Source organism: Corvus kubaryi, unplaced genomic scaffold, assembly GCF_017639235.1.
Source record: "Corvus kubaryi isolate FWS band 111438036 unplaced genomic scaffold, C.kubaryi_AGA036_p1.0 split1-37173, whole genome shotgun sequence".
NCBI classification, from domain to species: Eukaryota; Metazoa; Chordata; class Aves; order Passeriformes; family Corvidae; genus Corvus; species Corvus kubaryi.
The window spans coordinates 78,249-93,404 of record NW_024582074.1 but is presented as its reverse complement, the minus strand read 5'-3'; the positions used below and the strand labels follow the sequence as shown (position 1 = coordinate 93,404).

Genomic DNA, 15,156 nt, shown 5'->3' with positions numbered 1-15,156 from the left:
ATGGGCGCTCGGGGGGCGGTGACGATAGCCAATGGCTGGCGGCCGGCGCGCAGGGGGCGGGGTTGAGGCGCTGCGAGGCGCGCACGGACCAGAGCGCAGCGCCGTTCGCTCCGCACCGCGCCGGTCCCGCAGCGCCCGAACGGTGAGGGACGGGGCGCGCACGGCTCCGAGAGAGACTCAACCATTCCGGAACCCGGGGACCCCGCGTGTCCTGGCGGCTCCCCCGTGCCTGGGCTCTACCCCGGCCGCCGCCTCCGATTTTTCCGCATCCCCGGCAGCTGCCGGCGGGACCCTGCAGCCACGCGGGGCTCCGAGCCCTTGGCCGCGCGTGCCGGGCTTTCTTCGCCTCCCTCAGAGGAGGGAAGGGCCGTCGGGGCCGGGCGATGGAGCGCCCGCGCTCTCTCGCGGAGCTCCCGGCCGGAGCGGGACTGGGGAGGGCGGAGATTGCGGCGGTGCTTGTGTCGCTGCCGGCCGGAGAGCGAGTGCTTAACATGAGCCGGCGTTTGAGCCGCCGCTGCTCGGGCTGTGCCCGTGCCCAGCACACTCGGCCGACGCTCCCCGGCCACGGCGGTGGTACCGCGCGGCGCTCGAGAGCGCGCTGGGAATGAGCTTTGGGGCTGCTTGGCAGGTGGTTCTGGCAGGCGCTCCTGCAACTTTGAATTTCCTTCTTCTTTTCTCCAAGCAGGCAATCATGAGTGATCGAAAGGCAGTGATCAAAAATGCGGACATGTCAGAGGAAATGCAGCAAGACTCCGTAGAATGTGCTACTCAGGCCTTGGAGAAATACAACATTGAGAAGGACATCGCTGCTCACATAAAGAAGGTAGATGTTGGCTTGTAATGTACTCATGATATCTCTATGCGCATGAAAAATCAATTGGGGAGAAGGCTGCTAGGCAAGTAGCTCCAGAGAAACGAGTTCTAGAGGCACTAGATAATCAACTTAGACTTTCTCTCTTTCTTTTCCTTTCCCCACCCTTTATGTGGACCTTTCTAGGTCCTTCTGCTTTTCTCTTGTAGTGCCTTACACCTTCTCTGCCACTGTCCCATTGTCCACGTGAGGACAGAGTGGCAGCTGACTTTCCCTGTGACTGATGAGCTGGTAACAAGACATAGGCTCTGTGCAGCCTATTTAAAGAGTGGTGGTTTGCCAACCATGTAATAAGTGCGTTTGGTTTTTTCCCTTTCCCACCACATGTAAGACAAGCTGTTCATGCTAACGCTGAACAGATGGTTCATAGCTTACAGTTCGTCACATTTTCTCTCTTCACTCCTACTGAGAGCCTGACTGAGCTGCAAGTAACTGAAGGGTTTGGTTGAGCAGAACAGAAACTCCCATGTCCTCACAAAAATATCTTCAGATGACAGCTCTTAGGTACTGGAGTATAAATCTACTGACTGCATGGGTTTGCTCACTGTAGACCTGTAAACAGGAGTTTATTTATAAGTTGTAGCAGGCTCCTGACAACAGTGTGTCACAGCATCATCTGATGACCAGGTGTCAAGGTTGTGGCAGAGAATTTGCCATTAAGTGTCCTTTCAACATCCTTATTGCAAAAAACAGCTAATGAAGTCAAAATACCAGTTTTGTTGGAGATTCTGAACAAGCAGTGAAGTTCTTAGAAGTTATGGTTTGAGATCATGGCATGACTTTAGGGGAAAAGCTACTTCCCCAACCATATGTTTTAAGCTTATTCCTGCTCTTCTTGGAAGCACTTTTTTTTTTAATATGACTAAGCAGCAAATGAGTTATAAAGTGACAGATGATCCTTGTACTTAAGAACATATGCTGCTCCTTAATTGCCTTCTTACCAAAGTGATACTTGTTAACAAGTGACAAATCATTGCCAAAAACCCCCCCCAACTGTTAGACAATATTAGTATAATTACCATGAAAATGCTGAGTTTCTAATTCTCTCTTCTGTAGGAATTTGACAAGAAATACAATCCCACTTGGCACTGCATCGTGGGAAGGAACTTTGGCAGCTACGTGACTCATGAGACCAAGCACTTCATCTACTTCTACCTCGGCCAAGTTGCTATTCTTCTTTTCAAGTCTGGCTAGAACCGTGGACTGTTACTGAAACTTGCACCTGGGTACAGGACTGCACACTGACTCCCACCTTCAGCCTTCCTGATCTTCAGGTCTTTTGTTGTATCGTTAATAGTCAGGGATTTTGCTGTAGCAGCTGGTATTTTCATTGTGGCTATAGAAAGAAGCAAAAATGTCTTCCTTGTATTTATTTTCTTTCAAAAGACGGCTTCTTTGCTAATAAAACTGTTGGAACAAGTTTATCCCTTTGCCCTCTTGCATTACTCTCTTTATTACCTTGTGAATGACGGATGAACATCCCCAACTCTATTCCCAAATCCATCCTTTCTTAGCAAACCTTCTTACAAGACTGATTTAAGTGGAAAAAAGTTGATGCAGAGCCCTTTTATTTCATAAGACTTTCCATTTGCCTTTGAAAGAAGTAGAGGAGTCATGGGAAAAAATCCCTAAACTCCACATGACAAAGATAATAACAGCTTCATAGAAGTCCATAGTTACTTCATAAATCCAAGTTACTTTTCGCAAGTATAATATCCTCCTTAAAGCTTAGTAAAAAGAAAGGCATCGTATTTGAAGACTAATCTGTCTATTTCTGTATCCACACCCACTGCCAACTTGCTTCACTTGTTAGCATTGCTCAGTTTTGGCCATGTCTTTTACATTGCACTTGAAGGGAAATGCAAGTGTAAGAAACACCACTGGAGTCACTCCACAGGTTTCTTGGTGGGGATAGGTAACTTGTGTTCTTCTGAGTTTGGCTGGTGAGCAAGTATCTGCTGCACAAGTTCTTGGAACTCCTCTTGATGCCATTAAAATTCCACAGCTTTCATAACCTTCATGAAAATTATACTTTTGGTGTTTTGCTACACAGACTCACAGTTTGAAACCTGAGTGAATGGCAACAATGCCAAAGTTTAAATTCTCATAATCCACTTTGAAAAAGCCTACATCTTCTATCATTGCCTTCAGCTCCTCCTGAAAAATAAGTGCCATAATTATTAACAACCTGAAGGCCTGTAAACCAGCTGGCCACAAGATTATGCTGGAATTGTGTTTTGTGTGTTAATGAATTCGGGGAAATACTACCTTACCTGAGGGGGGAACTGTCGGATGCTCTCCACAAGATACTGGTAAGACTTCCAGTCACCAGCAATAACCTCACCCAGGACAGGGATAACCTGGAAACTGTAGAGATCATAGAGCCTGCAGAGAGAGACAACAAATACAGATCAATAGAAACAAATTTTAAACCCTCTCCAACATGAGCTGGTCTCTCTGCCACTATGCTATGCAGTCTGTAGCTGATTTTAAAAGTGCACCAAGATGTAGCCTCAAAGTGTCTCCATGTCTTATTCTGAGTACAAATAAGAGAGCCTTGTGACACAGCACAAAGTGTCACCATGTTCCTACCTGGAAAGAAGAGGGTTGCTGACATGACTGAATTCAAGGCAGAGAAATCTTCCTCCTGGTTTCAGCACACGATAGGCCTCTTGAAGTGCCTGAGACAAAGCAGATGAGATAAGTTTGTTTCTATAGAACAGCACCTGCCTATTATCATGCCATGTGATATTATCATGCAGCTCTGATGAACTGAGGGGAATTAAGAGTATCCTGACCGGCAATCTACAATATTTAATGTAGAGAAGGATCTCAAGACAAGTAAAAAAAAAAAAAAAAAAACCAAACATGACACAAACCCAAAGCACAAATACTCTTGCTGCTACATAAATAGACTTTTACAAGGCTTTGTGTCAAAACTGTGATGTCAGGTTTGCAATTTTTCTTTTCTTTCCCTACTCCCATCTGATGAAAGTTTGTTGGCAGAGCTCTTCTAATTACATACCAAACAGAAAAGGGAGAAGGTGACTCACCTACAAGAAACTGAAAATGAAAAAAGGGCATGATAGGTTTTTTTTAATCAAAAGAAAGGATTTTACTGTGAGGCACACCCAAAGGTTCAAAGAAGGAATGATACTGGGTTTCGGATGAGCAATGTGCAAGAACAGGAAGAAGGAGAAGGAAGAAGAAAATCTTTGGCTACTTTGAAAATTCCATCCTGCATTGAAATAGAATACCTAACAAGAATCTGGACAAAATTCTGTTTAAAACTGTATATTCTTTCATACAAGAGCAGAGCAGAGTTGTATTCCAGAACCTCTGAAGGCTGTACATCTGCTTGACTTCAACTGTCCTGTTCCTACAGGATAAAATATAAACACTACACAGGAGCTCTGCTACCAGACTGCTGTATGCATGAAGGCAAAGAGCCTTTGCTTTGGAAGGGTGCAGACAAAGCACCAGGAGAAGCCATCCACATTAAGTTCAAATGCATATGGTTCAAGGTGGTTTGGATCCAAATGCTACACCTTCCACAGGAGCTCTGCCAAGTTTGTAACACACTCCTCCAAAACAGACAACTAGCATATCCAGTCAGGTGTCACCCCCACAGCCAGTCCTTCTCAAAGGACAGAGATGGTTTATAGGGTAAGACTTATCTTAATTAAAACCATACTTGTTCTTTATAGTGAGCTCTGCCACCAGCCAGTGTAAAGACACTGAGCAGAAGTGGGCTGAACAGGTTAGTTCACCAGCAGTGGGGGCAGCAGCCTCCTTCCCACTCTGCTCTGGCAGTTCTGTTGACTCAGGCAGGGAAACAGAAGGGGACAGGAAGCATTGGACCCACTGTCAGTGGGATATAGATCAGGTGCTTCAGGAAGATTTGAGATATACACACTACTGCACTGTGCATGTGTATATCCAGCCATGCCATAGGTCAGGAGAAGGTGGGGAATGACTGTAGCATCCAGCCCTTTGCCTTAGGAAGAGACTGTGTGGCTTGCCAAGCTGTAAGGATTGGGCGCAACTGGTATAAATCTACATTTTTATGGCAAAGGTGGGGCAGTTGATTGCATTCTCTATTCAAAGAAGTTGCATACTACATGCCACTTATTTTAAATGTTTCAGGAGTAGACTAGGACCTTCCTTTATCCAAAGGAGTTCCTACTTTGCTTCCTTTGTAGAATAAAAAATCATAAGGACCATATGTCAGGATACATTCTAGTAACTTACCAAATCAATACGAGTTACATTTCGGATTCCAAAGGCAATTGTGTAAACATCAAACTTATCATTATCAAAGGGCAACTCTTCGGCATTCCCAAGTACCCAGGACAAGCCTGTAGTGAAAGACAAGTCCCAGAATTGAACTCAGACTGCTCCAGAAAGGCTAGAACTTACCCATTCTAGAAGGAATTCATTAGTTTTAAAGTGATATTTAAACCAAATGTTTCCATTTTGCACTTTTGTTGGAGCAAAGACACCTTGACCTATACTCACAAATCTTTCAAGACAGAATAGTTAATTCTGCAGATCAGCCAAAACACTGTTCCACATAAACACATAGTATGTATGTGCCAGAAAGATTTTACCCAAAACTTGCATTATAGTGGAAAGCATTGTTGGCTGCCATTTGTTTGTGGCAAAGTTGTAAAAAGAAAATCTCTGCTCAAAGTGTAACTATAGACAACTACTAATGTTTTGCCATGCAACACTGACCAAACACTTAATACATTTTGCTAGAAAGCTTCCGAAGTCTGAGGAACATGAAAAGCCACACTCCCTCCATAAGGACTATCAGTATGTGATGCAGTTGCAGCTGTGTTGCTTCCCAGTCTCCAAAGGATCAAGACCATGTCTATCTGTGGGACATGGATGTCCAGGTTACTGATAAGCCCACCACTCATATAGACAAAATGCACAATCACTGACTGTGTAACTCATGTTCCTTCTCCCCATGCACAGTTCCCACTCTTGGTGAATGTACACAGGGAAACAGCGAAAAAAAACTCTGCCACTTAAAATTTCTTGCTATCAGGAATGTTACTGCCACGGTACAATGCATTACTTACCTTCAGAGTAGCCAAGATGCTGTGCTTTCTGCTTCCCAACTTTTAACATTTCTCTGTTGATGTCACAGACCACCACTTGGGAATCTCCTAGTGAGTTAAATTTGTCTTTCTGGTAACTCTCAAAAATTTCCTGCCATGACAAATTCTGACGGTGCTTGAGCTTCCTCTGGAGCTGGCGTTCTCGTACAGAGCGAACATAGTTAATGAATCGAAAGGCAATATCACCTGCAATTGTTTAAAAGGAAAGAAACACATTTTGGAATGTTTTCTGACTCCAGGAAGTTGAAACATAAGGCTTTGAACATCCAACTGAGTTAATATTTCTTTTCAGTCATATATATTTATAAAAACACCCCCTCAGACATGCTGCACAGACACAGAAAGAGTGTGTGTACATGTATATAAGGGAACTTATTAAAATCAGAGTCCATGACTTTCTACAAATTCACACAGTGTTCCACAACATATCATTGCAGTACTATAACACTCTCAGACCCTTAAAGCAAGATATTAAAAAACACTAAAATAATAGCTCTCAACCCTTCTCTCGGAAAGTCAAGTAGAGTCAAGTAGATGCTTCACTAGTTTTAAAGACAGGGAGCTAAGGGGGGGGGGGGGGGGAACCCCAACAGGCAACATAATTCTGAGCAGACTCAAACAGCTGAAAAACAGTGTGGCATTGTCATGTGGAACTCACCAAAATTATTTACCTGTTCCCCCAGCAACATCTAGGAGAAGTGTTCCTGGGGAAGGGTTCATTTTATGCATGAGGATATCTTTCCATACCCGATGAATTCCTAAAGTCATTGAATCATTCATGACATCATATTTCTTGGCCACACTTTCAAAGACCTGGTAAACTGCAAAGAAAGGACATGGGAATGAGATGCAATTTACTTAAAAATGCTCATGTCGAAGTAAAATGTATCCTTCATTGCCTTGCAGAAGTCTGTCGCTACGTGGAGCTGAAAAATACCACACGAAAACTCATTACAAAATAATATGACTGAATCCTACTGAACCTGTTGCCTGACAAAGGTCTCTGGAGAAACACAGCCTTCCCGAGCTGAAGGGAGTAACAGTGATATTGACTCCCGGTAATGCCTCAAACAAGGGCCCAGCCCCAAACAACGTCCCTAGCACCCTGGAGAACGATCACCGGCTGCCCGGGAGCCCAGCTCGGCTCTAGGCCCAGCCTCCCCTCTCCCGCCCCCGCCGCCGCCCTCACTTTTCTCCCTCCTCTCCTCCTCCGTCACGGTCTGGAAGCCGAAGTGCATCTCCGGCCCCGCAGCCAAACCGCGGCGCGCCCGCAATCTCCCGGCGGGCCGGGAGAGCAGCGCCCAGCAGCGGCACCGCCACAGCCGCACCGCCGCCATCTTCGGGGCACCGGCGGGGCGGGGGCGGCGCGGGCCAGCGCAGGGCGGGAGCCGCGCTCCGGCGAGTGTCTGCTCCTACCGGGGACGTACCGGGGAGCGGCGCGTTCTCCGCAGCCCCACGGGACGCCAGTTCTGCCGGACACGGTCACCGAACCCCCCTCGGTCCCACCGCTGCTTACGGCACGACGGAACCTGTGCTGCGAGGACTAACATGACAGGGAAAAAAAACCCCAAAACCCAAACCGAACACAATCCTCACGGTGTACTTGACTAATTTTGTAAATCGTTTTCTTTAACTTTTCTTTATTTTCTTTAACTTTATTTAGTTTTTCTTTAGATTTCTAATTTTGGACTTTCCTTCACTTAAAGTGAAGCCTCGTGGGGAGCAGGAGGGAGAGTTTGTGGCTTCTGATGAATTGCAAGGAGTGAAAGGTGCCTTGATTCCTGTCAAGAGCATTAGGACACATTAGAAACCTTTTCTACCCTTCCCCCCCCCCTCCCCCCGGCCTGCTTATCACTTTTTTTTGAATCATTCAGGAGTTCTGCCAACTTGTAGATACAAAGAAGCTACTTAACCTATTCTCAGGAGAGATGACATCATGCTGTTAAGATCAGCCCAGGGACTGCATTCCCAGGGCATGAGCTGGGGTCCCTCACCAGGATCTTCCTGCCATATTGAGACTTTTAGCACCGTCATCAGACCACACCATGATTTTCCCCTATTTTTCTCATATAATATTTTTTAATTCTATGTTCCTTGCAGCAGGATGCCCTCCAAAGCATCATATTTGATTTTGTTGGGTATTTTTCTCAGCCTCAGCTGTAGTGACAGATGATCTTTGCCTACCAGAGCAGTGACTGGGAGAGTCCCTCTCACACTGTAGTCACAGACACTGCACAGACACCAGTGACCAGCTGCATGCACAGAGTCACAGAATGGGGGAGGCTGGAAGGGACCACTGTGGGTCATATGGTCCAACCTCCCTGCTCCAGCAGGGTCATCCCAGAGCACATGGCACAGGATTGTGTCCAGACGGTTCTGGAATATCTCCACTGAGGGAGATTCCACAACCTCTTTGGGCAACCTGTTCCAGTGCACAGTCACCTGCAAAGTGAAGTTCTTCCTCGTGCTCAGGTGGAACTTCCTGTGCATCAGTTTCTGCTCGTTGTCTGCCTCTTGTCCTATTTCTCAGCACCACCGAGAAGAACTTGGTCCACCCTCTCACACCTACCCTTTAGGTATTTATATACATTAATAAGGTCCCCTTCCTCAGGCTTCCCTCATAAGAGAGATGCTCTGGTCCCTCAATCATCCTTGTTGCCCTCCACTGGACCCGCTCCAGGTGCTCCATGTCTCTCTTGTGCTGAGGAGCCCAGAATTGGACACAGCACTCCAGATACACCTGACAAGGGCTGAGGAGAGGGGCAGGATCATCTCCCTGACCTTCTGGCAATGCTCTTCCTAATGCTCCCCAGGATTCCATTGGCTTTCTTGGCCCCCAAGGCAGACTACTGGCTCTGTGCCCCAGAGCTGGCTCAGGGACAGCTTGTTGTCCACCAGGACCCCAAGTTCCATCTCCACAGTGCTGCTTTCCAGCCAGTCAGCCCCCAACCTGTACCGGTGCTTGGGGTTATTCCTTCCCCTCCCTCCTTCCTGCGTTCAAGCAGCTCTGCCGTGAAGCAAGAAAGAAAGCGACAGGGAAGGGCTGAGCACGGCCTGAGGGCCACCAGTCCTGGCCTGCCCTGCGCTGGCCCGGCGGGGCTCCGGGGTTGCGCCAAGGCCGTGCTGCCCCGCCGCGCATCACCGCGGCCGCCGGTCGCTGTGGTAACGGCCGCAAGGCATGCCGGGCTGAAAGAAATTGCTGCGGCAAAACCCTGCAAGAGCGCCGAACCGGGGCCAATAAGATCTCGGGGTGATGGTGGCCATGACCAATGGCTGGCCGCCGGGGCTGAGGGGGCGGGGCTGGGGGCGCTCGGGGGCGCCGGCGGCCCGCGCGGGTCGGTTAAACAGCCGCGGCGCCGGAGCCGAGTGTGTGGATCCTTCCGCACGTCGCGCACCCTCAGCGGCTCTGCATCCGCACCGCGCCGATACCGCGGCGCCCGCTCGACGGTGAGGGTAAGGTGTTGATGGCCTTGAACGTTGGGCAGGGACAGCTGCCGAGAGGGGCTGGGTCCGTTTCGGGTACTGGGACGTCTGGGACTGGGTAGCCCCGTGCCTGGGCTCTACCCCGGCCGCCGCCTCCGATTTTTCCGCATCCCCGGCAGCTGCCGGCGGGACCCTGCAGCCACGCGGGGCTCCGAGCCCTTGGCCGCGCGTGCCGGGCTTTCTTCGCCTCCCTCAGAGGAGGGAAGGGCCGTCGGGGCCGGGCGATGGAGCGCCCGCGCTCTCTCGCGGAGCTCCCGGCCGGAGCGGGACTGGGGAGGGCGGAGATTGCGGCGGTGCTTGTGTCGCTGCCGGCCGGAGAGCGAGTGCTTAACATGAGCCGGCGTTTGAGCCGCCGCTGCTCGGGCTGTGCCCGTGCCCAGCACACTCGGCCGACGCTCCCCGGCCACGGCGGTGGCACCGCGCGGCGCCCGAGAGCGCGCTGGGAATGAGCTTTGGGGCTGCTTGGCAGGTGGTTCTGGCAGGCGCTCCTGCAACTTTGAATTTCCTTCTTCTTTTCTCCAAGCAGGCAATCATGAGTGATCGAAAGGCAGTGATCAAAAATGCGGACATGTCAGAGGAAATGCAGCAAGATGCTGTGGAATGTGCTACTCAGGCCTTGGAGAAATACAACATTGAGAAGGACATCGCTGCTCACATAAAGAAGGTAGATGTTGGCTTGTAATGTACTCATGATATCTCTATGCGCATGAAAAATCAATTGGGGAGAACGCTGCTAGTCAAGTAGCTCTAGAAAAACAAGTTCTAGAGGCACTAGATAATCAAGTTGGACTTTCTCTTTAGGCTGGTGTCCATGTGTTCCTTTCCCCACCCTTTATGTGGACCTTTCTAGGTCCTGCTTTTTTCTTGCAGTACGTTCAGTTTAAGCCCTTTTTTGCCACTGTCCCATTGTCCACGTGAGGACAGAGTGGCAGCTGACTTTCCCTGTGACTGATGAGCTGTTACAAAACACAGGGACTCTGTTGAGCTCTCCTGTGGCTTTTGTCTGACAGGAACCCTGTTCTCCTTGGTTTCAATTGTATTTAACTTAATCTTAAGGATCTCTTTACAGTTCTTGCCAGCTGGATCAAAAATAGCAGGGAAAAGCAGTTTTCTGCAATTCTCTGTAATCACACCTCTTCTTATGTAGTGATACAAGCACAAAAGAAAAAAAATTCTGGTGGCACTGATTATCTGTTGTTTGCAACATCTGTGTCGTCCTTTATGTAGGATTAACAATACATCAGAAAGATCTAGTTCAGATTATATTTCCTGCTTTGTCAGATTGGGAGAACGGAGAAATCAAAGTGCGTTAGTAGAAGTTATACTGATCTGAGTGGAAGAGCTGTTGAAATGTTAAGGCCACTTGGACTGAAACTGTCTAGATTTAACTGCTTGGCATGAGGAGCTAAAGTGATAAAGCTTTAGGCCACAAGCTGAGAATTTTCACATAGATACATTAACTTTTACCTAGCACTGTGAAAAAGGGCCTCAAGACCTAGTTCAGGCTGAAAAATAAGGAAGCTATAACTGTCAGCAGAAGCCACAGTAAGAGATAATAAAGACTGTCCAGAGACAATGAAAAGACCCAATAAAGAACAAGAAGTCCCCAGACCCTAATGTTCTTATTGGTCTGAACCGTGAATGGTGGGGAGCTGAGATTGGGAGGGTATAATTGCGTGGCAATTTCTTCGTTGAGGTCCTTCTGAAGGTACCCAGCTCGAGCTGTTCTACCGCTGTACCACTCAAAGCCTGAGGCTCTGCTCCAGGACACCTGGGGTGGAGATAACTTTAAAATACAGGATACTTGGGGTGGAGAAGCTTCTCTACCATGAGAAGTAATTCAGCTATGCAGAATGATTGCCTCTGCTAAAGAAATACTTGTTTGCTATGACCACAATACAGAAAGGCTTTTTTCTCCAGATGCAGAAAGTACCTAAGAAAGTTAAAAAGAAAGTTTAATACTTTTCAGATATTCTTTGCAGCAACTACTGAGAAATTATAGAGGATTTGTTTGAAAATATGTAAAACACAACTACTGAGATGTGTTGATCATACTGGTGTTACAGAACATGTGGCAGAGAATTTTCTGTTTAGCAGCTGTGCTGCTGATAAACAATGAAGTCTAAATTACGGCTCTGTGGGTACAAAACTAATGGTGAATCTTTTACTTGAGGATTGTATATTCAGTCATGTTATGAATTATGGGGATTAAAGACTGCTTTCAACAAAAGTAATGTTTTAAACCTGCTACTGCTTAGTTGGGAAGCACTGTGGGGTTTTTGTGTGTCTGACTAAGCAGCAGGTGAACAATAAGATGTAAATAAGATAATTCTAGTACTTAAGAGCATCTGTTCTTCCTCTGACTGCCTTGCTCAGAAAGTGAATACCTATTAGAAGAGTTCTTAATTTGTAGTGATCTGTTTTGCAGGAGTTTGACAAGAAATACAATCCCACTTGGCACTGCATCGTGGGAAGGAACTTTGGCAGCTACGTGACTCATGAGACCAAGCACTTCATCTACTTCTACCTCGGCCAAGTTGCTATTCTTCTTTTCAAGTCTGGCTAGAACCATGGACTGTTACTGAAACTTGCATCCAGTTACAGGACTCTCTGACTAGTTACTGCAGCCTTCCTGAGGACACAGGCCTTGATCTTCAAGGGCAATGGCAGGGATTATGTTGTAACAGATGACATTACATTGTGGATATAAAAAGGAAAAGTACCAAAAACGTCTTCCGTGTATTTATTTTTTTTTCAGAAGGCTCATCCTTTGCTACTAGAGCTGTTGGAGCAGTTTTGCTTTTGAGAGTTTTATAGCCATCTACTGTATTTCCCGATTACTGCTAGTGCTATGCAAGTACTGACAGTGTTTAGTTCTCTATGTTCCAAACTTCTCTTACTCCTCTGATTTTACTTTTATAAAATAATTTTCCCCCTCTTGTTTTGCTGGATGTGCTGTCCCAAAACCTGAGCTGTTTCTTTTTCTGTTGTCTCTGGAGAAATGTGCTGGAGAATAAAAGCTGAGTTCTACCCCAGCCAGGTTGTTATTTCTGGCTGATTTGTAATGTTGTGGTGATGGTGGATGACTCAGTCCAAGTGAGCTGTGGGGAGTGCTGTCTCAGGGCATATGCTGCCTAAAGGGGTATGCCGGGCTCGAGGTGTTCCTGTCGTAGCCGATGACTATGAGTTCCCACTGTGCCTGGGGGTCCCCTGGGATCAGCTCCATCCGGATCTGGCCATGGCTGCAGGCAACTCGTCACCATTACCAGGCATCAGTCGTGGTCCTGGAGATGGAGCAGAGCCACCCCCCCTGCGGGCCGACACCGAAGAGCAACAGCTGCACTCTGCCTGGCCTAGGCTGGTACAGGGGAGGGGGAGCCCCAGAGCCGTGAGACGGGCTGCCGGCCGGAGAGCGGGTGCTTAACGTGCATTTGAGCCACCTCTGCTTGGGCTGTGCCCAGGGCTGTGCCAGTGCCTGGCACACCTGGCCACTGCTGCCCAACCACATTGTGTGGTGCTGAGGGCGTGCTGGGAATGGTGATACCTGTGGGGCTGCTTAGCAGGTGATTCTGGCAGGGGGCTGCTCCTGCAACTAAACCCTCTTCATTCCTTGATACAGACATCCATGTATGATCAAGCAGCTATGGTAGCGGATACAGATGTGTCCAAAGAGATGCAGCAGCAGTCTCTGCAATGTCCATTTGGGCTGTGGAGAAATCATAGCCATTATAAAGATGGTAAATGTTTGATTGTAATATCCTTTCATTGAACACTATCCACACCAGACATCAAGCGGGATAGGTGCTACAACGCTTCAGAAAAGTGAAATACCATGTTCACAAGATACTTTGGACTTTTCCTGGGGCCTGGTGTTACCTGTTAAAGAAATCTCTTCTGAACTCTGGAATACCTGAATGCTGAGCTAAATACGTAAGTCAGTAACCCAAAGCAGCACCAAGGAGCACTGTGGTTAGACAGGCTTGTCCTCTGTCAGGGACAAGTAGGAGCTACAGCAGCCCTTGGCCTGGGTTGAAGGCCATCTGTCTATCCCATGCCCTACTCCTGGTGATTTGCTGCAGGCAAGGAAAATATGTGGAGCCTTGAAGACAAGCCCAGTCTCCTCTGTGTTTTTCCACTAACCACAGACTCTGCTGATAGCAGACTCTCCGATAGTTTTTTGAGAAAAAACTCAGAAACTCTTCCCAGTGTGGGCTCAAAGCTCCTTGACGAACTGGAGAGCACCCAGCCAGGCTCTTGCTCTTGTACAGCAAACAGTGTTTCTAGGAAGCTTTTAGCCTAATCGCCTCCCTGTTCATTGCAGCGTCCACAGCATTAGAATTGCTTCAGGCAGAGTTAGGCAGCAGCCGATCTCCCTGGTATCCCCGGCCACCGTGGCTGCAGCGGCCGCAGAGCCGGCGGCGTTCCCGTCACCATGGAAACGGGAGCGGGCGCGCGGCACGCCGGGCTGGGGGAGCGCCCCGCCCATCTTCCCGCGCCGCAGCCAATGAGCTCCCGGCGAACTCCTGGCGGTGACCAATGGCTGGCGGTCGGCCCGCAGGGGGTGTGGTCGAGGCGCTCCGGAGCAATGGCGGCGGAGCGAGAGGGGCCGGATCCGTGGGGCGGGGATGGCGGAGCGCGGCTGGGGCGTGAGAGGAGCTGCGGGTCCTTCCACAACCACGCCCTTCCCGCACCCGGCACACCCGGCCGACGCTGCCCGGCCACGGCGGTGGTACCGCGCGGCGCCCGAGAGCGCGCTGGGAATGACGATACCTGTGGGGCTGTTTGGCAGGTGGTTCTGGCAGGTGCTCCTGCAACTTTGAATGCTTTTTTATTATAGGTGATCATGTGTGATAAAGGACTGTGATAAAGGATATGGACCTGTCTAAAGAGATGCTCTGCAGGGTGCCAGTCGGTCTCTGGAGGAATGCAGTGTTGAGTGTGGCACTGCAGGTCCTATAATGAGGACAATTGTTTGCTCCTAATATCTTCCTATTAAACACTATTTGGACTATATGGTTGTTTTTATTTCGGTGCTGGGTGGGGGAGAAGACTTCCTTGTATTTAATTTCTTTCCACAGCCAGCTAATTTGCTAATAAAAATGTCGTATTTTGCTTTTAAAAGTATTGTGTCCCTATAGTCTTTTTCTAGTATTGCATGTGCTATTTCTTATTTCCTTTCAAATGTGGAAATATGGAGGAGCAACTTTGTTAGAAAGTGGATGTTGAGCTTTTGACGGGGTACCCTTCCTTCTCGGACCAGGTTAAAAGAGCAGACGAGGCTGCTGTTCTGCTAAGCTCTCTATTTCATAGTCTCATAGCTTTTTTGAAGGCAGTGTTCAAAGGGGGTTACATAATAAAGCCAAGCGCAGCAGCAACCGCAGGCAAAAACATCTTCTTCTATATGCTCTATATGGTCCATATATTTTTTCTTACAGAAGTGTGGATTATATTTGTTAATTGACCAATAAGATTAACACACAATTCTGATTTTTCTTTTCTTAACCTGTCCTGGTCTAATTCTAACAATCGTAAGTCTTACACAAGTGTTACATAGGTATTACACAGATTTGCGTGTACAGTTTCTGTCAGTTCTTACTGTTTATGTGAACACTCAATTTTTAAAAAGTGAACAGTATAATTCTATGTATATTTTGTCTAAAGTAAAGAATTCTG

The 15,156-nt window shown here is 47.9% G+C and overlaps 2 protein-coding genes and 1 pseudogene across 5 annotated transcripts; 2 read left to right on the top strand and 1 right to left on the bottom strand.

Annotated features, from left to right (window-relative positions):
• On the top strand, positions 1-2,295 carry LOC121676891 (annotated as a pseudogene). Its single transcript, XR_006020647.1, has 3 exons — positions 1-142; positions 683-823; positions 1,928-2,295. The product of XR_006020647.1 is annotated as a dynein light chain 1, cytoplasmic-like (transcript).
• A 130-nt stretch (positions 2,296-2,425) lies between these two features.
• On the bottom strand, positions 2,426-7,445 carry COQ5 (coenzyme Q5, methyltransferase). Of its 2 annotated transcripts, none has more exons than XM_042053921.1 (7): positions 7,428-7,445; positions 6,672-6,821; positions 5,962-6,186; positions 5,123-5,229; positions 3,464-3,552; positions 3,145-3,256; positions 2,426-3,028 (listed from the first exon to the last, which is right to left on the bottom strand). In XM_042053921.1, the coding sequence occupies exons 2-7, from the start codon at positions 6,778-6,780 to the stop codon at positions 2,927-2,929; spliced, it is 744 nt and encodes a 247-aa protein (XP_041909855.1). In that variant the 5' UTR covers positions 6,781-6,821; positions 7,428-7,445; the 3' UTR covers positions 2,426-2,926. The 2 variants fall into 2 exon arrangements, with proteins under 2 accessions (XP_041909855.1, XP_041909854.1); XM_042053920.1 differs by lacking the exon at positions 7,428-7,445 and adding an exon at positions 7,190-7,370.
• A 1,853-nt stretch (positions 7,446-9,298) lies between these two features.
• Positions 9,299-12,518, top strand: LOC121676892 (dynein light chain 1, cytoplasmic). 2 transcript variants are annotated; one of them, XM_042053922.1, is made up of 3 exons: positions 9,299-9,453; positions 10,010-10,147; positions 11,912-12,518. In XM_042053922.1, exons 2-3 carry the CDS (start codon positions 10,016-10,018, stop codon positions 12,047-12,049), a joined length of 270 nt encoding a protein of 89 aa, XP_041909856.1. In that variant the 5' UTR covers positions 9,299-9,453; positions 10,010-10,015; the 3' UTR covers positions 12,050-12,518. The 2 variants fall into 2 exon arrangements, with proteins under 2 accessions (XP_041909856.1, XP_041909857.1); XM_042053923.1 differs by having other exon boundaries at positions 9,317-9,453; positions 10,007-10,147.
• Positions 12,519-15,156: the final 2,638 nt, after the last annotated feature.